The sequence below is a fragment of the Helianthus annuus genome, chromosome 7 (genome assembly GCF_002127325.2).
Source record: "Helianthus annuus cultivar XRQ/B chromosome 7, HanXRQr2.0-SUNRISE, whole genome shotgun sequence".
NCBI classification, from domain to species: domain Eukaryota; kingdom Viridiplantae; phylum Streptophyta; class Magnoliopsida; order Asterales; family Asteraceae; genus Helianthus; species Helianthus annuus.
The window spans coordinates 142,400,576-142,421,072 of NC_035439.2; the positions used below are offsets into that span (position 1 = coordinate 142,400,576).

At 35.9% G+C, this 20,497-nt stretch overlaps 3 protein-coding genes across 3 annotated transcripts; all 3 read right to left on the minus strand.

Moving 5' to 3' along the window:
• Nucleotides 1–4,452: 4,452 nt before the first annotated feature.
• On the minus strand, nucleotides 4,453–6,705 carry LOC110868919 (glucan endo-1,3-beta-glucosidase 13). The gene is made up of 2 exons (XM_022118192.2): nucleotides 5,914–6,705; nucleotides 4,453–5,067 (listed from the first exon to the last, which is right to left on the minus strand). The coding sequence occupies exons 1-2, from the start codon at nucleotides 6,606–6,608 to the stop codon at nucleotides 4,644–4,646; spliced, it is 1,119 nt and encodes a 372-aa protein (XP_021973884.1). The 5' UTR covers nucleotides 6,609–6,705; the 3' UTR covers nucleotides 4,453–4,643.
• Nucleotides 6,706–7,232: 527 nt separating this feature from the next.
• Nucleotides 7,233–12,406, minus strand: LOC110868920 (putative F-box protein At5g50220). The gene is made up of 2 exons (XM_022118193.2): nucleotides 12,069–12,406; nucleotides 7,233–8,633 (listed from the first exon to the last, which is right to left on the minus strand). Exon 2 carries the CDS (start codon nucleotides 8,625–8,627, stop codon nucleotides 7,491–7,493), a length of 1,137 nt encoding a protein of 378 aa, XP_021973885.1. The 5' UTR covers nucleotides 8,628–8,633; nucleotides 12,069–12,406; the 3' UTR covers nucleotides 7,233–7,490.
• A 2,498-nt stretch (nucleotides 12,407–14,904) lies between these two features.
• Nucleotides 14,905–19,724, minus strand: LOC110868921 (UDP-glycosyltransferase 76G1). The gene is made up of 3 exons (XM_022118194.2): nucleotides 19,576–19,724; nucleotides 18,296–18,824; nucleotides 14,905–15,836 (listed from the first exon to the last, which is right to left on the minus strand). The coding sequence occupies exons 1-3, from the start codon at nucleotides 19,594–19,596 to the stop codon at nucleotides 14,974–14,976; spliced, it is 1,413 nt and encodes a 470-aa protein (XP_021973886.1). The 5' UTR covers nucleotides 19,597–19,724; the 3' UTR covers nucleotides 14,905–14,973.
• Nucleotides 19,725–20,497: the final 773 nt, after the last annotated feature.

Genomic DNA, 20,497 nt, shown 5'->3' on the forward strand with positions numbered 1-20,497 from the left:
TATTGTTTTTTTAATTAGATACTATTGAAAATGCCCTTATTATTTATAGGACCGACAACTCAATATTCATAGGACACCCATATGCATACACGATTTTTGGCTCTAGTGTCTCAAAATCGTCACCCACATTAAATGAGAGTCGCATTTGACAATAAAAATATACGAAAATACTCGAGCTTTAGCTCGTCTACCGACACAACCTCTTCTAAGCGTAAGCTTTTATTAAGAAAAATGTTTAACAGTTTATACTCTGCATGTCAAGCTGTAGAGTAGCCCGTGCAACCTCGGGCTCCATTATGGCATCGAGCTAATTGGTTTCGTTCACCTTTAACACTGTTCGTCTTTGGCGTTTGACCTTTTTACACTTTACATACCTGAACCTTAACACCATTAACTTTTCTGTAGTTTTGGTGTAAAGTTACTGATACGCCCTTAATTCCATTTTTTCTTCAACATGTCTTAGACCACCCACCACCACTAGCCGCCATCGCCACCTGCCCCCCCCCCTAGCCAACCACCACCACCACCACCGTGATCCCATTTCCACCTTGCTTGCATACCACCCAACATTGCCGGAACCATGCCCGGACCTCCGACTCTGGACTATAACATACAATTCAAACGTATTTGTAAGATGGTAAAGACTGAACTGATTGTATTCCATTCAAGTTACAATATACAGAGATAAACTGGCCTGTGGGCTCGATAATAAAACCCTAAATATTATACGCCAATAGTATTATTGTTGCAAATGCAAAATCTTGAATCTTTTTCCATCTCCACAATTAGACATCATATCCAAAAACTATACAATTATTCAAATGGGTATGTAAAATCTTGAATCTTTTTTGCAATTTATTCAACTTCCCGTTGTAATTCTTCAACCTAACTTCATATAATATCTTTCATTTGGTTAACAGTTATAACATTTTTTTTATAAAAGATTAAACATGATCTTAATCCAAACAAATTATATAAAATAACTTCGATAACGACAGTTGATCTGTCCGATCAAGAATACAGATTAAAAAGGTGGGGCATAGATGTAAAAAGTGTAAAATGAACGTGGGACATAATAATAGGGGTGCCCCTTATATAGATTGATTGCACATTATTGCATTGTGACAGGTAATTTGCTTTTTTATAATCTTCTATTTTTTCAACCATACTTTTGAATTCTGATACTCATGACTAAAGAGTAAATAAATAATTAAAACTTGATATTTCATCAAGAAGGGGGTGAACCTAAGAGCAAATAAATGAGGATATAAGATCATAATTTAAAGGGTGAGAATTTCTGACACGACATGAATACATATACAACATAAAATTAATATGAAACTCGGGTTTAGGTTTAGCCTAAATGTGTTCGGGTTAAACCCACGACCTTGTTTAGCTAAGCGAGGTGAATTTGGGTTGATATGAGGATTTCTTAAATAGACCTTTAGACCTGTTTAGTTTTATACTTCCTTTATATGCATGGGCGAAGCTTAGTTATGTTCCGAGGGGGCGCCCGCCCCCCCCCCCCCCCCGAACTTTTCGATGCGTAGTGTTATGAATAGTACTTTCGTATAGAAAATTTTTTGAGGGGGGGGGGGGTCAAGCTTCGCCAATGTTTATATGGTTTTTTATGCCATAAGTTAATGGGTAGTTTATGCTAAAATTAAAAGAAAAATTGATATTTAAACAACAAGTTTTATAGTTTAAAAGTAATTATTTTATACACGTATTTTTCGTGGTTTTGTAATTTTGAAGTATTAATACACAGACAAATAAAGTAAAATAAAATTGTTGATTAATTTTGCCGTGTGTCCATATCAACCCGTGAAAACCTAAGTCGTGTTCGGGTTCATTTGTGTGATACGATTCGCAAATCTGTATCGTGTTGCTAATTCGACCCATCAACCCCTGAACATGACCCATTTAACACCGCAAGTCCGCAACCCCCTCAAAGTATTCACGTTTGGTTACACGGTAAACAGAATTCAGTGTTTCTAATGATTATAATCTCCAATTTCAATAGCAGGCGTTAAAAAAATTTCAGACTTTTTAAGGAGGCTCTAATTATCTCCAATTTCAATAGTGATAAGGACCATACGAGTGCAAAAAATACAACTACTGGGACCAAGTATGTAATTATTAAACCACTAGGACCAAGTCTGCAATATTTGCAAATCACAGGACCAACCAGGCATTAAACTCTAAAAAATTGTAAATCCTCAACTGATAAGATAAATGAATGGGCTATATTATTTTTTTAGTACGCTTTCATGGATTCTCAAATTGTTATATTTAATGGAAATTGAATATAGATATTATAGATGGGCTTGAACCCAAACACAGATAACGAGATGTAAGATTGTAAGTCTTGGCCCAGCTCAAAAAAAAAAAAAAAAAAAAAAGAAACTGTAAAGCGGTTAAGCATTTCCATATTTTAAGACACAAATGTCTTGGTATTACATTATGATAAAAATAATAACAAATGTATATAGAAAAATAATTAAATAGTTAATCTATAATAAACTAGTCAACCGCTCAATCTTGAAAAGCGACTCACGACCACGAGGCTCGCTTGAGCTCTCGTCAAATGAGCCGAACTCAGGTTTGCCTTTGCTTGTTTACGCTCATAAATACGTGTAGACTTCAGAAAAGTAAATATGGTTTGAAGTAGGTTTCGACTTTCAATAACGTGGTTCAAGTTTCATCGGTTAAGAAGACTTGAAATCCCTACGTTTTCTTCCAAAAATTTAGTGATGACGATTTCATCATTTTGCTACTACATGTTAATGACTTGATGATTGTTTGTAATTTGAAGCAGAATTATAACACCTTTTTTTGTTACTACAATTGTTTAATCTTAGTAAAGCACGAAAGCTCATACACGTTTTGTATTATTTTATAAAAAGTTCATAAAACAAATGCAAGTGGTTAGCCATTATGATTGCAACATTTGCTGGGACGGTTGGGGCGAATATGAATAAGATTGCTAATTGGAGCCTGGTTTATGAGATCTTTGACAATAGACTATCGGTATGGAAGGCATCGATGTTATCTATAGGAGGAAGGGTTACTTTAATTAAATCTGTTCTCGAAAGCTTACCAAATTATTATTTCTCGCTATATAAAGCTCCGTTTCAAGTGATTAATGATTTGGAAACTAAGATTAGGAGATTTTTATGGGGTGGAAACAACACGGTTAAGAAACTTCACTGGGTGGCTTGGGAGAGGGTGTCTACTCCTAAAGATATTGGTGGTCTCGGGTTTCGTAGGCTGAAAAACATAAATATTTCTCTTTTAGCTAAGTTGGGATGACGCTTTAAGGTGGATAAAGATGAACTTTGAACTAGGGTCATCGATGCTATACATACTACGAGGTTAAGTTGGGATTTTATTCCAGCTAAAAAGACTATGGGAGGTGTGTGGTGTAATATTTCAAAAGTTTTATCAAAAACATCGATCGAAGGAACCCCGCTGAGGTGTTTTTTCAAAGGGAAGGTTGGGAATGGTGAAGATACATCCTTCTGGTTGGATCCATGGATGAGCAATGAACCGTTTAGAGATAAATTCCCGAATTTATTTAGTCTCGAGAAAGAAAAAAAAAGCGAAAGTTAAAGATAGGATCTTTCTAAATAGTAGCGGCTCGGAGTGTATAACTGGCGGTGAAAAAGACCCAAATTGGCTGGAGTTGAAGTTGAGGAATTAATAGGTTTATGTAGTGTCTTATTTCATTTCAGGTTGAATCACATGAGAGACTATTGGGCTTGGATTGGGGCGGCGGATGAAGAATTCTCGGTGGGCTCGGTCAAACGTTTGCTGGATAAAAACTTGGTGAGGGTCACGTCTACATTCTGGAGGGGTGCAAGTGGATATCAAGCAAAGTTAACATTATGATTTGGAGGGTCGAAATAGACAGAATCGCGACATCGACAGAACACTTATTTACTTCATGTTTCATTTCTACAGTGGTTTGGGCGAATATTTGTAGGTGGTGTAGAATACCCTCTCCAGTTGTATTCTCTGTTAGAGATCTTTTGGAATGTCACGATCATGTGGGGTTAAAGGGCGAAGAGAAGGAAATTCTAAAAGGGATCATCAGGATTGGATGTTGGAGCATTTGGAGAGCAAGAAATAAGGCTATTTTCGAGCACAAGCCAGTCAAGATTGAAGAGATTATTATCGAAATCAAGTCGTTAGGTAGAAACAAAAAGAATAGGGTGTCATGGAGTGATTGACGTAAATTTGTAATTATGTAATCCTGTTTGTTTTTGGGCCGCCTCGGTTTGGGGTTTGGCATTGTTTCTAACGAAGTTCACTTTTCCAATAACAATAACAATAACATTAAGTTAACAAGTGGAGTCAAAATAAGTCAACATGCGGTAGTCAAAAGTGAAAAAAAGTCAACAATGGCAAAACTAGTAAACTGAGAACTAAATCTATAATTGCAACATTTACTGGTATCAAAGGAATCAAATTTATGAGTCAAAATAAGTCAACATGTAGTAGTCAAAAGTGAAAAAAGTCAACAGTGTCTAAACTGAGAACTACTTTTAGTGTAAAAATGGGTAAAATATACTACCATCAGCCTCATTATCTATTCCTGTTTATGTGCATCAAAACCTATTTACACTACCAGGAATAAAGAACTAAAAAGTATACAATACCAGTATCATTAGGCACATGGTAACCATTTTAACACCTTCTTCCATTAACATTGACCCACCACCATTGCTGAAATCAATATCAAACTTCAAACTCATATTCAAATAACAAAACCCCCAATTCTGCCACCCCAAACTCTCACTTCCAGTATCATTCCTATCGAACAACTCGTAAACATAAACCTCCGTCGCACCTTCTCGCTTCAACGGCGTCCCTTTCCCGGACCGTACATGATTAACCAAACCTTGCAAGTACATTTTCGCGTAAACTTCACGCGCCTCAACTTCATTATTCGAATCATAACACGGCCATCCTGTCTCCGCCACCACCACCGGAATATTCTCGTGTCCGGCCACCGCCATCGCCACAATGACCGCATCTAACATTATATCAAACAGGTTCCGGTACCTATTAGCCACAATGTAATTATCGTTCGTTAGTTACAGTGTGTAAATATGTTGTGGCCCTAATTGTTTACACCATTTAATACAATATCACAATTACACACTTAACCATACTTGTTGATGGCGAATAGCGACAAATAGCGATGAGATAACTATATGCTACATAGCGATAAATAGCGGGGCTGTTTTATAAATAGCGATACGCTAGAAAAATAATTTAAAATTTCTTTCATATGTATATTATATCAGAATACCCTGGTATACAAGTATATTTAACAAAAACCTAAAATCCAGCTATTTTATAGCTATATGTAATTGCTATTTATATTAATTAAAGGCCGCTATCTATCGCTACAGACCATATAGCGAGCATGGACCTATACGCCACGTTATTCGCTATAGCGACCATAGTGATCGTCATTGACAACTATGCACTTAACAATGTTTTACTTTACTGTACTGTAAGCAGTTAATGCGGTAAAAAAATCAGATATCGGTAATCGCGGTGGGCTATCGGTAGTTTTAATATCATGCTGAACTTATATATATAACAATTTAACACACTAACAATTCAGTATACTCTTCTACCATTAACAAATTAACCTTTTGTAACTTGCAAAACACTAATGATTGTAGCAAATAGGAACTGATTAAGACTTAAAACACTAATAGCAACAGCAAGAAGAAAGACGAATGGTAGAACTAACAAGAAAGGCACTTATATGGGGAAAATCGGAGACATATCGGTAAATATCGCCGATAATATCGATATTTGCACCGATATCTCACCAGCGGACCGATACCTGATATATCACCGATATATTGGCAATATTAACTGCATAGACTGTACCTAACTCCGGTGACGGTATCCTCACGGAAGTTAAATGCGTGCTGTTGAAACAGAGCGAAACCGATCGGAATCTCCGGACGTAATTTGTAAACAGAGTATGAATCTAAACTCACGAAGAATGATGAATTTGTTTCGGCTAACAGATCTAGTAACGGTCTGATAACTAAAGTGTTAACAGGCTCTAGAAACCGAGCGGAAGAAGGCGGAAACGACGTCGTTATCACGTTAACAAACGACAGCGTGGTTGAAACAGTGATTTCTGTAATTCCAATGTCGGTGAGTGAGAGTTTAACGTTGCGAACCGCCGGAACGAGAAGATCGGTAACAGTGACGTCACCTTGAGAGAAAACATCAGTTCCGACGGAGATGGCGGTGATGCGAGCGCGAGGATAGAACGGGATGACGTGTGCGAAAAGCCAGAGGTCAGCGGCGGAGCGGTTGCCGGAGATGGCGGGGATGACGGAGTTAGGTATGGTGAGGAAGAGGGAGATGTTGGTGTAGGTGAAGGCGCGGATGAGGTTAGGGTTAGGGTTTGGGAGGCGTACGGCGGTGATTTTGAGAGAGAGGAAGGTGGCGATGAGTTGTTCCGGTGGTGGTGCGTCGGAGGTGGCGGTGTAGGTGACGCCGAGTGTGGTGGCGGTAGCGGTGGAAAGGAGGAGAGAGAGGATGGTGATGAGAGAGAGTGAAAGTGGCATAGTTAGTTACAACACTGTGTGTGGCGTATGATAGCAACCGTTGGCGGTTATTAATTTGCAGTGTTAGTCCTTATAGTATGTGGATTTGTCATTAATGGTTAACTGAGTATGTTTGGACTACTTATTAGCTAGTTTGCAAGTAAATCTATTGATAGAGATAGTTACTAGTTTAATTTGAAGTGGCTTAAATGTTTTAGGAACGGTGTAGGCTGTTCCGGGTAGGAACCGGGTCCGGGTTTGGTCAACAAAGTCAAGAACCGCGTAGGGTAGTAACTGGTTCCGGTTAAGTTCGGGTATTTGACCGGTTTGACCGGGTTTTTTTGGGTTTCAAACGGGTAGAGGTGGAACCTGGTCCAGTGGTTCCGGTTTGGTTCCTTTTTCTACACCCTGGTCTGGAAGTGGTATGTACCCGCAGGTCGGGTAGGGTAGGTACCGGTTCAGCTCGGGTATTTCGGGTCGGGTCCGGAACCCGGGTTTTTTGGGTATCTCTAATTAGTGGTCATGGTTTTAGGTATAGAAAAGCGACGCGATCAACCTTCTCACGGTATATGGGGCTTAACAACTAGTAATTGATGGCTTAACGACTGGTAACTGGTAACTGATGGCTTAACATATTATTATTAGTAACGCGATCAACATATTTTTTTACGTTTATATCACAACCTATTTCACCATCAATATCACTATAACGCTATATGTTCAAACGAGGGAGCATAACGTCCCTTCACAACACGATACTCGACAATCCTACAAGTACAAATACGAAAAAACACACATGATGATTATACGACCCGACGATCACACAACATGTCCACACTATGACTAAAACAATCTCTTTTATAGGTTTCGCCTTTATGGTATACGCTGCGTCATGACCCGACTTCAAAAAAAACTTGCAGCTTCCGTTGTTCGAACCACACAACGTTCCGCAGGTGCGATATTAACATCTAGCCGTCTCATGATCTTATTTTCCAAATCATAACTGTATAAACCGGTTTCAGATCCGGGTTTCCGAAAAACGATATACCTCTTGCCTTTCACGCAAGTAACCGGAAGAGGAAGAACCCGACCCGGATAAATGCTCGACCACACATGGCTTGAAACGTTTATCGACTGCAAAATCTCCCACTTTGACCTTTGATAATCCTTAAGCATCCATACGTTGATTTTATCCTCCGAAACTTTATGAAGAAGCGAGAGAAACCCGCCCATTTCAACCAAAGAATACCGTTTGTTCATAGGAAAAACGTCCGATCCGGGCAAGCACGTTTGACGAAATCGCTCTTTAACTGTATCCATCGAAACCAAGTACTTCGAACAATGAACGTCCCAATGAAAGTACCTGCCTTGAACAGAAACCGGGTCGTCCCAATAATACCGCCGTTGACCCGTATAATACGGCCCGCTAATCTTTTTCCATTTTAACGAATTGCAAGAAGCAATATCGCCTTTAAAGATAAGAAGTTCACATTGGATTTGCGGGCCCAAAAACGCGTGAACAACTTTGTATACTCCCTTAAATTTGTCGTACGAAAGACCGACTCCGCATTTGCAACCGTAATGTCCTCCGCAAGAAGTCGAACATGGGGGAAGAAACGATCCTTGTTTACGTATCATATCGTATATGAACAACGATCCTTCTTTGTAGAGGTCGGTTATTAGAAGAAATTCGTTACACCAAGACTTTATACGGCCGGTATATGGTATTTCGAGATTTTGTTCTTTCAACGTTAGCCCGTGCTTATCTTCGCTTATATCCAAGAGACGGACGGTGCGGCTTCCATATGAAGTCTCGAGAATCAAAGACGCATGGTCGAATAATATCCTGTTGGTGATCAAACTGAACCACCGTTTGCAAACGAATCTTGTTTTGTAGCGGAGTATATCGGCTGGAAGCTTTTGAAGGATGTCTATAAGGAGGTCATCGTGAAGAGAGGCGAAACAGTCGACTTTCTTTTTCTTCCTCGACGCTTGTTCGGCTTCGCTCTCTTTCCTGCTCCTTTTCGTTCCAGTTTTCATTGAATTCTGTTTCGTTTATTATAAATAACGTTTCAGTTGGTTGCATGTGAAAAATCAAAATACTAAGCAGTATCAAAATACTAACCAAAAGTACACGGATGGTCCCTGTGGTTTGCACTTTGTAACGCATTTAGTCCCCAGCTTGTTCCAAAAGTACATGGATGGTCACTAAATGCGTTATATAGTGCAACCCACAGACAGGGACCATCTGTGTACTTTTGGAAACCTAGGGACCAAATCCAAAATTTTGGTAAAACACAGGGACCATCTGTGTACTTTACTCTAATAGTTATGAAGATACTTGTATAAGTGTGGACCCCACCACATGATGCATGATTAACGCCACCACATGATGCATGATTAACCATCCCCCTCTTTTAACATTATTTTCACGAAATTAGTAAAATAACGTTAAAATTGACACAGAAAGTCTAAAACATTAAAAACACACATCAAATATAAAATTGACACAGAAAGTCTAAAACCTCAAAACACACATAACTCCCCTGAGGCACACGTTTTCTTATCGCCTCGGCCCTTAGAGGCGTACATACAAACATAACCCCATGAGGCGTGCCTCATACACGTTTCTTACCGCCTCGCCTCCAGGCGCACGCCTCAACCGTATTTTTTTAAACTATGCAGAACATGATACAATAAATATATATATATTAGATGGGGAAAGTGAACATGAGGCTGTCAGTCTGTCACACACCTAAGCTTAGATGCGAAACCCTCAAAACTACGTCGTTTTGATTAAAACCCAAAAAAATTAAACTAAAACAATATAGCATACCATTGTACTTCTTCTTTTTCTCTGTGATTACGAAGTTCTACAAATCTCTAGTTCTAAGAACAAATAAAAAGTAGCTTAAATCAAATACATCTCTGAACTTAAAAGTTAATTAATTTTCATCGAAAGTCAAAACAAAGGAACTAATAAAAATCAAATGAAACGAAAAACAAAACACACAGAAGATCAAATCTTGACTATCTAAATCAGAAATTAAATCCCAAAAATAAACTGATAATTGTTTTTGTAAAAGTTTCTTCTCGGTTCCTCGAAGAAATATATTTCAATTTTCTAGCCATACTATGCCTATAGTGGAATGCGTACATTTGAACTGAATTTTTTAAACTCCTGAATAAATAAAAGATGTCATGGAGAATTGGAGTTAATGCAGTTGTGAAATGATATATACAGTGGCGAAGCTTGAGATTTCCGACCGGGGGGTCGGAAGTCACCGGACCTAAAATTGTACCTTAAAAATTACAAAACCGGGGGGTCGAAAACGTATATATCTAAAAAATTCTATACGAAACGTACATACATAACACTACTGAGCGAAAAGTTCGGGGGGTCGGGCGCCCCTACGGGCCCCTTCAAAGCTACGCCCATGGATATATATAAATTGTGTAGCCTCATTAGGGTTTAAAAAAAAAAAAAACAATTTTCAGTTTAATTTGGGGATTTAATTTCAGATTTTGGTAGTCTAAGATTTGATATTCTATTTATTTCTTTTTTTTTTTCGTTTCACTTAATTTGATTTTGCTTAAGATTCATTGATTTATAGGTTCGAGGAACATGCAATTGATTAAATAGGGATTTTTAGAACTTCATCGTCATAGGAAAAAGGAAGATATAAAACGGTATGTTTTAGTTTCACTTTTTAGGATTTATAATCAAAACAACGTAGTTTTCAAAAGAACTATAATTTATTGGCAAAGAAATAAATTTATCGTCTACTCAAATAGACTCACGATGGTCAAAACCGAAGACCAGCTAATAGCTTATCTTAGTAACTCAAATAATATTCCTAGAAATGGATCGACTAGCATCGGAAAACACAGAATAAATGAATTGAGTAGCCAACAAAGAGGATTAAACTGAGTATACAAAAGTTGAAGAATTTTAGCAAAAATATACCAAATAAAAGCAGGTCTATATTATTGACTAGCTATGCAGTTAAAGCGGTCCAAAATCGAATAGCGGTCAAGGTCCGCTATCTGATATATAGGTTATAGCGGTGGTATAGCGGTGATATAGCGGAAATTTTTATACCATGCATAATTTATGTATTTATATATATATATATATATATATATATATCATTGAAAAATATTAATAGTAATATCAAAATTCATAGTAATATCATTCCATTATCAAAAACCTGTTGTAAATCAAATACTAATAGTAACTTTGAAGTATTTAATTTAAGAATTAACACAATCAAACACCGTTACTGCTATAACCGCTATAGCACCGCTATAGCGGTATTTAGCGCCGCTAATAGCGGAACCGCTATAGGCCACCGCTATTTGGACCGCTACACACCCTGAGGTCCGCTAACCACTATTGACTGCTTAGTTGACTAGCTAAGAGTTGAGGAATTATAGAAAGCGACACCAATGAAAGTAGATTTATACCCAAGGAAACCCACATTTTGCCTAGATCTTCTTGGATGGTAAGGAACAACATGATATATGGGTTAGTATGTGTTACATGGCCTAGCTCTACAAATGGCATATCAACAAGTCAAGTAAACACACATACACATACATAAATTCGAAATCCCTCATAAGCTATCTAAATATAAGGGTGGGAGGGGTGCTCAATAAGACTACCCTGGATTCCACCAATCCTGCACTGCCATCTCATTTTTACCCTCAACTACCTTAAACCATGCCCCCCCCCCCCCTTTTACTCTATTCTCTCTCTCTACTCTCTATGTCTCGCTCTATCTCTCTCCTCTTCCCTATTCGGTAAACACTCACGGAATTGGCCTACTCAAAATAGGTGGCGGCGGTGTTCCCAAATCGGTAACCATACCCGATTCGGAGTACCCGAGAACGCAACATCTTGTCATCTACCCGTCAAAACACGTAACACAACATCTTGTCATCATCAAACTTCTTTTTACATTTCCAACTCTACAGTAATCAAACTACATTCCTTCGAAAAGTGTTACCAAGAACATTATCTACAGCAACTTTAGACTATATATACAGAAATGAATATCGTAATATACCCCTTTCAAGAAAGATCAAAAACAACGTTTAATTAATCCGAAATAATCAAATTAAAAAAAAAAAAACAATTACCCCTTTGATTCAAGAACACAGGGCACTACCCACAATACAAAAATTATGCATCTTCAAAAAAAAAAAAAAAAAAAAAAAAAAAAAAAAAAAAACCTAAATTGAATAATATAACATCTAAAGTCAAGAACTAACTAACATCTATTAATCAGGTCTTAAAGACCTGACCCATATGCCAATTAGCTAAATCACACAACAAAATTACAAACCCTATATTGAAATTCGATCGAATTAACATTCAATTTCAAGAACGTAAGTATAATAGTTCAAGATTATATAAAAGAAGGAACAAGATACACAAAAGGTGCGAAATTGAGAGAGAATGAGGTGATCAAACAGTACCTGTAGGACGTTAGCTTCAATCAATGAAGAAATTGATGATTGCAGAAGAGTGATCGGAAGAATTGGGGGTGAATCTTGATTGGGGTTTTTCTAGGGCTCAATTGAGCAGACGCGGGAGATTCATCAGTGGGTTTTAGCAAAATCTCGTTTAACAAATTTGTTTTACCAATTGACAAACGATAAAGAAAGTTTTTATAACGGATCAAAATATATAATTTAACATGAAAATATATTTATAAAAACAACATAAAAATATAAATAGCAATGGGGTGGCCCGTCGAAAGGCAAGACCTTCCGGTTATGCGTTACCGTTTCATATTTTTACCGTCACTATGATAAAGTTCATGCCAATTGCTAAATCAGTGTCACGTTTTTTTTAAAGGTGTGAATTATTAGCGAATGTCGGGAGGTCTGATATACGTTGTTTTAACTGAGTCCACGCTAGAGAGTCCACTCGCACAATAGATCCCAAATTTAAACCTATCAATGAGAAACCCATATTACCCAGACTCGAACTTGAGACCTGGAGTGAAAAACTTATCCGGGCTCACCATAGGTGGAACTTAAATACCTGTGACCACCACTAGAGCACTAGTGATGGTTACATCAGTGTCACGTAGCCATGAGTTTTCACTCACTCTTTTCCCCTTTAGTGTGTAGTGATTTCACAAGTTTTCACTATTCACCGCTTAATAAAACTTTAGTTAAATATAATTATTTTTTTTAAAAGAAAATGTTTCTTTGGTTGAAAACGAGAGGACCAACATTCTTTTCTTCCCTTCATGTTGTTACCAGGGGTGTTCAAAACTGGATATCCGAAAAATCGGATATCCGAATTTCGGATATCCAAAATTTTCGGGGATATCCGATTTTTCGGATACCAGATTTCACTATCCGAATCCGTATCCGAAATTTCGGAATTTCGGATATCCGAAAATCTACCTTTTTATTTAAATTTAAATTTTTACTATTTTTTCATATTCGGAACCGGATATTTCGGATAGTTTCAGATATCCGAATATTAGTTTTCGGATATTTCGGATATCCGAAATATCTGAAAAAATTTAAAACCACTATCCGAATCCGAAAAATCCGGATATCCGAATTTCCGGATATTTCAGATTCGGATATCGGATATTTTGGATCGGATTTTCAGATACGGATAGTTTTGAACACCCCTAGTTGTTACCCTACGAACGCCCACCACCTTAACGCAGTGTTTAACATCCCTTTGGGCGGTGTTACATGTCTCCTAATCCCAAAAGATTGTCATCTCAACGGGGGCGTGAGGTAGTAATGCATAACCTTAGGAACACATAGGTTTGGAGGTTATGAGTTTAAATTCGTCTTTAATACTTATTCAATGGTGTTGTGTGATTAAAAAACATTCATTAAGATAAAAGTTTATCTAATTTATATGATATTGATTTGCAATTTGTTTGTGTATGGTGTGGTTATACCTCATGTTTGGCAAGTGTTATGTGCAATACTTGTATAGTAATATGTTTAATGGGTTGTATCCGTTTTTGGGTTTTTTTTCTTAAATCTTTACCTTTCTACTTTTAACCTCATACTTTTACATATTTTAAAATTTAACCAAATCACTTTTTCATTTTCAACTTTGCTCCCTATACATTTTATCTTTTACAAAGTTTTTCATAGTTTTCAAAATTTTCGTTTCGTTCTAAATTTTGCGAGTTAACACGGCACAATGTATGCGTGTGGTTCAACGTTTTTAGGTTTTATTATGCGCTTCGTTCTAAATTTTCTGAGGTAACATAGCGCAATATACGTGTGTGGTTCAATGTCTTTACGTCGTCTATTTTTTTCCCGTTTAACAAGTTCGTCGCAACGCGTGAGTCCTAAAACGAGTTAGTTATTATTTTCTATGCTTTATATGTCGGTCTATTTTCTCAGCATTAAGACGCCGCAACTTCAATGTTATTGGTCGTTGGCTGTAGTGTGGCATTGGTGTTATTTATCACGGTTTTATGCCCCAACCGCAACACAGAAGGGTTTAATACTAGTTAACTTCGTTTACCAACCCAGTTAAATGTGGGCATGTGCAACCCATGTGTAGGGGCTATTTTGGTCATGTTCGCAGCACACTTTGTTCAATAGAAAAACTTTCCAAACATTAATGAAACGGGTCAAAACCAATTAAAAATATATTAAAATGAAATGGGTCAAAAATTAACATTTTCCATGTACCAATTATTGCATTAGATTTCAGGAGAATTGTTCTTGCCATAAGCAAGAATGATGGTTTAAAAGCAAAAATAAACACTTTCTATAAACTAAAGTTCAAAATATGATGGTTTGGACAGTTAATTGTACCATATATTTTATATAACTTTCGACTTTTGTAGTTAAATACATTGGTTTCAACTTTCAAGTTCCTATCATCACACAAAGTTCATATATTTCATGATCAGCTAGTTCGGACACTAGCTCACAGGGGCGGATCTAGAGTGATAGAAGGGGGTAACCTCCGTTGCCCCTTGACGCTCCGACGATAGTGTAAATTTTGAAAAAAATTGACCTTTTTTCGATTTCGTTATCCCCTTTTTATTGAAACGTTACCCTTATGCGGATCTTCTAGATCCGCCACTGCTAGCTCAGGTCCTGGTCCTGGATGATACAATCGATACATTGTATAAATGATGCATTATAAAACGTTTATAAAGTGACTCTTCACATCACAATACATGTTTAAACCTTGTTTAAATTATGAAAGGGGGATAGTTAACCATTTTTTGATTTATGATCATTCAAGAAATAATAATAATAATAATAATAATAATAATAATAATAATAATAATAATAATAATAATAATAATAATAATAATAATAATAAAAATAATAATAATAATAACACCATTGCGAAATTTCTAAATACAGAAACTTATAATGAAGAAATATAATCAACAAGCGACTCCACTGAATCATCAGAAGAGCCACCTTTCATGACAGAAAGATCTGACTTTTGTTTCAAAAGCTTTGCACTTTCTCTAATCTCCTTCCCCTCTTCATCCACCAGTATTCTTCTAATGACACGTGCGATCTCGTCTCTTTGCAACCCATTCTCTAAATACACCGCCACCCCCGAAACATCACTCATGTATCTTGCATCTAGCGGTTGATCACCCCGAAAAGCTGAACAAATCATAGGAACACCTTCACAAACACTCTCAATTGTCGAGTTCCATCCGCTATGTGTCCAAAATGCACCCGTTGCTTCATGAGCTAGCACTTCTTGCTGAGGAGCCCATTGCGCAACTCGCCCCCTTTCACCCGGGAAACCAACGGGCAATGATTCAAACCATGTTAAATCCTCAACGAACCCATCTCGGACCACCCATAAAAAACGTTGTTTGCTATTGACCAACCCATGACCTATTTCCAAAAACTGTTTCTCATCCACTTGACTAAGGCTACCGAAACTAACATACACCACAGACTTAGCCGGTTGCTGGTCTAACCAAGGAAAAATGGTTCGATCTTGTTCTAGTAAGCTGCTCGACGAAGCTGTGTAATACTTCGGGAATGGGATAAGGAAATGTGGTCCAGGGAAGTCTCTTGAAATCCTTTCGAGCATGGGTTCTTCGAGCTCTTTGAACGAGTTCCAGATGACTCCTGACGCTGCTTTCGTTTGTTTCACCATGTGACGAATTAACACCGCGTACCCGACTTCACCGCTCTCTATGCCAATCTTTTTAATGTCTTTCACTTTTAGTAAAGGAAACTCCGCCACTCGTTCTTCCAAATCTTGAAACCATCAAATTTAAAAGCTAAATGTTCATGATAAAAAAAGGTGACTAGTTATGAGCGACTGTTTTGGTCTTTTAGGTGGTTCAGGATCGTTGTCAAGGATAAACCACCTATAGAGGTGTGAATTTCTAACTCGATCAGAACCTGACACGAAATTCGCGGGTTTAGGTTTAATCTAAACGAGTTCGGGTTAGATTCAAGTTGAACCCGCGAACATGTTTAGCTGAATGGGCTGGGTTCAGGTCAGCCCGGTCGGGTTAGCGGGTTGACCGGTCTAACCCATTTATATCATATTATATTATTGTACAATATGGTTTTATGTCATAAATTAAAACCGGGTGTATCTTTTATGGCCTAATTATAACTTAGAGTTAATTACACAAATGGGTCCTGTGGTTTATACATAATTTCGCCTTTGGGTACTAACTTATTTTTTTAACAGGTTTAGGTTCTATGGTTTCAATTTTGTAACACCTTTGGGTACTAACACCAAAATTAGTTACTTAATGACTAAAATACCCTTGCATTTTTTAAGTTTATCAATGTAACACATTTGGGTACTAACACCTAATTTTATTTAAGTTTAAATCAATTTTACAAAATCTATTTATTTTTTTATTTTCATTATTTTATTATATCTCTTAATTAACATAAACTCTATTTTTTTCATATTTTTATTAAATTTCTTATTTAACATAAAATCTACTTGTTACACCAGTATTTTTTTTAAATAGATTTTTTAAATAAAATCTACTAGCTATATACTGTTATGTAAATTAAATTTTCGTTTTCAATTTTGGATTGAAATGATTGATAATAATAAATATTTTTCATGTAAAAAAATTTAAGCCTTTTTTTAACACGTTTTTTTGTTCATTTACATTTTACTATTTTAGAAAAATATTTAATTTACATAAGACTAATAGCTAGGTATTTTAGATAAAACTATATAGCTAGGTATTTTAGATAAAACTAAAAAATTTTAAGCCTTTTTTTAACTCGTTTTTTTTTTGTAAAATAGATATTTAATTTACATAAAACTATATAGCTAGTAGATTTTACTGGTGCAACTAGTAGGTTTTATGTAAATTAAATATCTTTCTAAAATAGTAAAATGTAAATGAACAAAAAACGAGTTAAAAATGGCTTAATTTTTTTACATGAAAGATATTTTGTTATTATTATTATTATTATCAATCATATATATCCAAAATTCAAAACGAGTTAGGTTTACATTATTTAAAACTAGTAAGAAATTTAATTTACATAAAACTATATAGCTAGTAGATTTTATTTAAAAATTCGATTTAAAAAAAAATACTGGTGTAACAGGTAGATTTTATGTTAAATAAGAAATTTAATAAAAATATGAAAATAAAAAAAATAAATAGACTTTATATTAATTAAGAGATATAATAAAAAGATGAAAATAAAAAAAAATAGATTTTGTAAAATTGATTTAAACTTAAATAAAATTAGGTGTTAGTACCCAAATGTGTTACATTGATAACTTAAAAAAATGCAAGGGTATTTTAGTCATTAATTAACTAATTTTGGTGTTAGTACCCAAAGGTGTTACACAATTGAAACCATAGAACCTAAATCGGTTAAAATAAAAAGTTAGTACTCAAAGGCGAAATTAGTTATAAACCACATGACCCATTTGTGTAATTAACTCTATAACTTAAAAGAGAAATTCACATAAGATTATATAATTTAAATGTAATTATATTATATCATTTGTGTTTTCTTTCGTAAATTTTAATTTTAGTATATTAATTTGCGAAATAAAAATTTAAAAATTCGGGTTGAACGGGTTGTGTTCGGGTCAACCTGCGAATATTTGGGTCGTGTTTGGGTTTTTATGTATGACACGATTTCCGTGTTCGTCTAAAATTTCCGGGTTTGGGTCGGGTTAAACCCACCAACCCGACCCATTTAGAACCCGAAAATTTTAGACGAACCTAAACCCGAACCCGAACATGAAAATAGTGTCATACATATGAACCCCGAACCAAATATCCGCGGGTTGTTCAACCCGAACTTTTTTTATTTTTCTGCAAATTAATGTATTAAAATTAAAATTTACGAAAGAAAACACAAATTTATATAATCTCATTACATTTAAATTATAAAATCTTATATCAATTTCTCTTCTTAAGTTATAACTATGGCATAAAAGACACACTCAGTTTAATTTATAACATAAAACATATTGTAAAAAAAAAATATAATACAATATAAAAGGGTTAAACGGGTCAACCCGCTAACCTGACCGGGTTGACCCAAACCCGACCCGTTTAGCTAAACGGGTTCACATACTCAACCTGAAATTGACTCGAACCCATTTAGACTAAACCGAAACCCGTGAATTTTGTGTCAGAAATTCACACCGCTACTAACCACCCGACAAACAACCTTAAATCAAAGAAAAATTTAACAACGAGTGCGCTTACGGCTATCGTCAAGTGTGAAGTACCCACGAGCATCAAGAAGCGGTATCGAAGAATAAACAGTAGTACAAAACAAGCCCATTGTCCTCAAAACAAGCCTGGGGAGGTTAAGGCGATCCGCAACCGTTTGCGCGAAGTGCCAATACGAATCGGTGATCAAACACGACACCCGCTCGTTCTCGTCTAGTCCCGAAGCTACCAACAGTCCGAGTTCATGAAGCAATGCGTCTCCACCGTCCTGATTGTGGATGAAATCCTTCGAAAATTCGGCCAACTCAAACCGTCTTTTTTCAGGATCATTGTCAAGGATGGATTTGAAAGTGAAGTGAGGGTAGTTTGAGATTCTGGGTGCGTTAAAGTTGGTGTGAAGGATGGTGATACTGAAGCCTTTGGAGTATAGTAGATTTGCAAGCTGAAGCATTGGGTTTATGTGGCCTTGAAATGGAAATGGAAGCATTATTATTCTCCGGTGCCGGCGAACGGTGGTCTCCATGGTGGTTGGTTGCAGATCAGGTTGTAATCTTCTTGATTTCTTGTAGTAAAAAAGAAGAAAAAACAGTTGAGTTTCGTTCAGGCAATTCAACAAACAGTTGGGGAGCAACAGGGGTGTGCACGGTTCGGTTCGGTTTTTTGGTAAAATCAAAACCGTAACCGAAAGTTTGGATTTTGGTTTTAAAAACCTTTCGGTTTCGGTTATTTCGGTTTTAGCAACGGTTCGGTTCGGTTTTTCGGTTTTTAAAACAAATTATGTAAGATTCAAAACTTAAACGGATAATTCAAAGTTTAAGAATCTTTCTTAAATGTTTACATTTAAGTTAATATATTTAGTCTTTTATATTAATTTTATTCACATAAACCTAATCAAAAAAACGTTTTCTTTTATAATACTTTGAAAACCATTTAATTTTTATATTAAACTTTGTTAGTTCTTGTAAACAATGGATAATTTTAATGATAAATAAACATGGTAATGTTCTTATTATAAATATTTAATAAAGAAGAATAAAATTAATAATTCTTATTAGCATGGGTAAACACTTAAACATAAAAATATATAGATTTGGTATACTATTAAAACTTATCGGTTCGGTTCGGTTATTTTCAGTTATTGAAAATGATTATCCGAAAACCGAACCGAAATTTTCGGCTATTAAAAATCCGAAAACCGAACCGTCGGTTTTTGTTTCGGTTCGGTTTTTTCGGTCCGGATTTTTTGGTTATTTCGGTTACGGTTCGGTTATTTCGGTTTTTTGCTCACCCCTAGTGAACAAGGATGTTGTTACCTGACGAGAACGTGATTTCATATGGAGATTAAAGCATTTCAGATTCTTCAACAACACCCATCAAAGATTACAATAAACTCAAATCAACCAACGAATTTATCAAACGGACTAATAAACAAACAGTTTGAACACATTTTTGTGTGTTTAATTCGGAAAACGTGTTTGTGTATGTAACTCGGAAAACATGAAGATCATGTGTTTGTCGACATATTGTGCATGTCTTTATTATTTTTGGCCATTTTAACCCAACAAAGATTACAATAGACCCAAATCAACCCACCAATTTATTATTATAACACAATTTGACCTAAACTAAGCTTCACGGGTAGGGTTGTAAACGTTCAACGAACAGATCGTGAACCGTTTGGTGGGAAGATCGTTTACGTTTGTTCGTTTAATAAACGAACATACATGAACAAGAAATTTCGTTTCAATTAGTTAAATGAACAAACATGAACAAAGATCTCGTTTGTTCAATTGTGTTCGTGAACATTCGTTCATTTGCGTTCGTTTATGTTTGTTTGTTTTTGTTTTACTTTAAGATTTTTGTACTTTCATATATTTTATGGTAGAGGATCCTGTAAAAAGTGCTCAAAGCGTGAGAAGTGTAAGAAGTGTATTATAACACTATATATAATACTATATAACACCATATAAACACCGTATAACAATATGTAACACCATATAATACCATATAACACTATGTAACACTATATATCATTATATAACAAATATAACACTATAGGGTGTCTGATAGCATGTCTATGATAGATGTATAGTGTTATATTTGTTATATAATGATGTCTAGGGTTAATAGTAACAGGTTACTAATTGATTTATTTTCTTTATTTATGATAATGAATCAAGTTTACGACTTTATGCTGATGATTGATGAATGTTATTTTTGAACCAATCAAGTTAA

What these genes read in the sequence shown, in the direction of transcription:
- LOC110868920 (XM_022118193.2), bottom strand. Translation starts at nt 8,627, where the DNA reads ATGAAAACTGGAACGAAAAGGAGCAGGAAAGAGAGCGAAGCCGAACAA.
- LOC110868921 (XM_022118194.2), bottom strand. Translation starts at nt 19,596, where the DNA reads ATGAAATCACGTTCTCGTCAG. An exon ending in TGAAATCACGTTCTCGTCAG is followed by an intron (nt 18,825 to 19,575) that starts GTAACAACATCC and finishes TTTTACTACAAG; the next exon opens with AAATCAAGAAGATTACAACC. An exon ending in CTTCACACTTGACGATAGCC is followed by an intron (nt 15,837 to 18,295) that starts GTAAGCGCACTC and finishes GATGGTTTCAAG; the next exon opens with ATTTGGAAGAACGAGTGGCG.
- LOC110868919 (XM_022118192.2), bottom strand. Translation starts at nt 6,608, where the DNA reads ATGCCACTTTCACTCTCTCTCATCACCATCCTCTCTCTCCTCCTTTCC. An exon ending in GATACCGTCACCGGAGTTAG is followed by an intron (nt 5,068 to 5,913) that starts GTACAGTCTATG and finishes TGTGGCTAATAG; the next exon opens with GTACCGGAACCTGTTTGATA.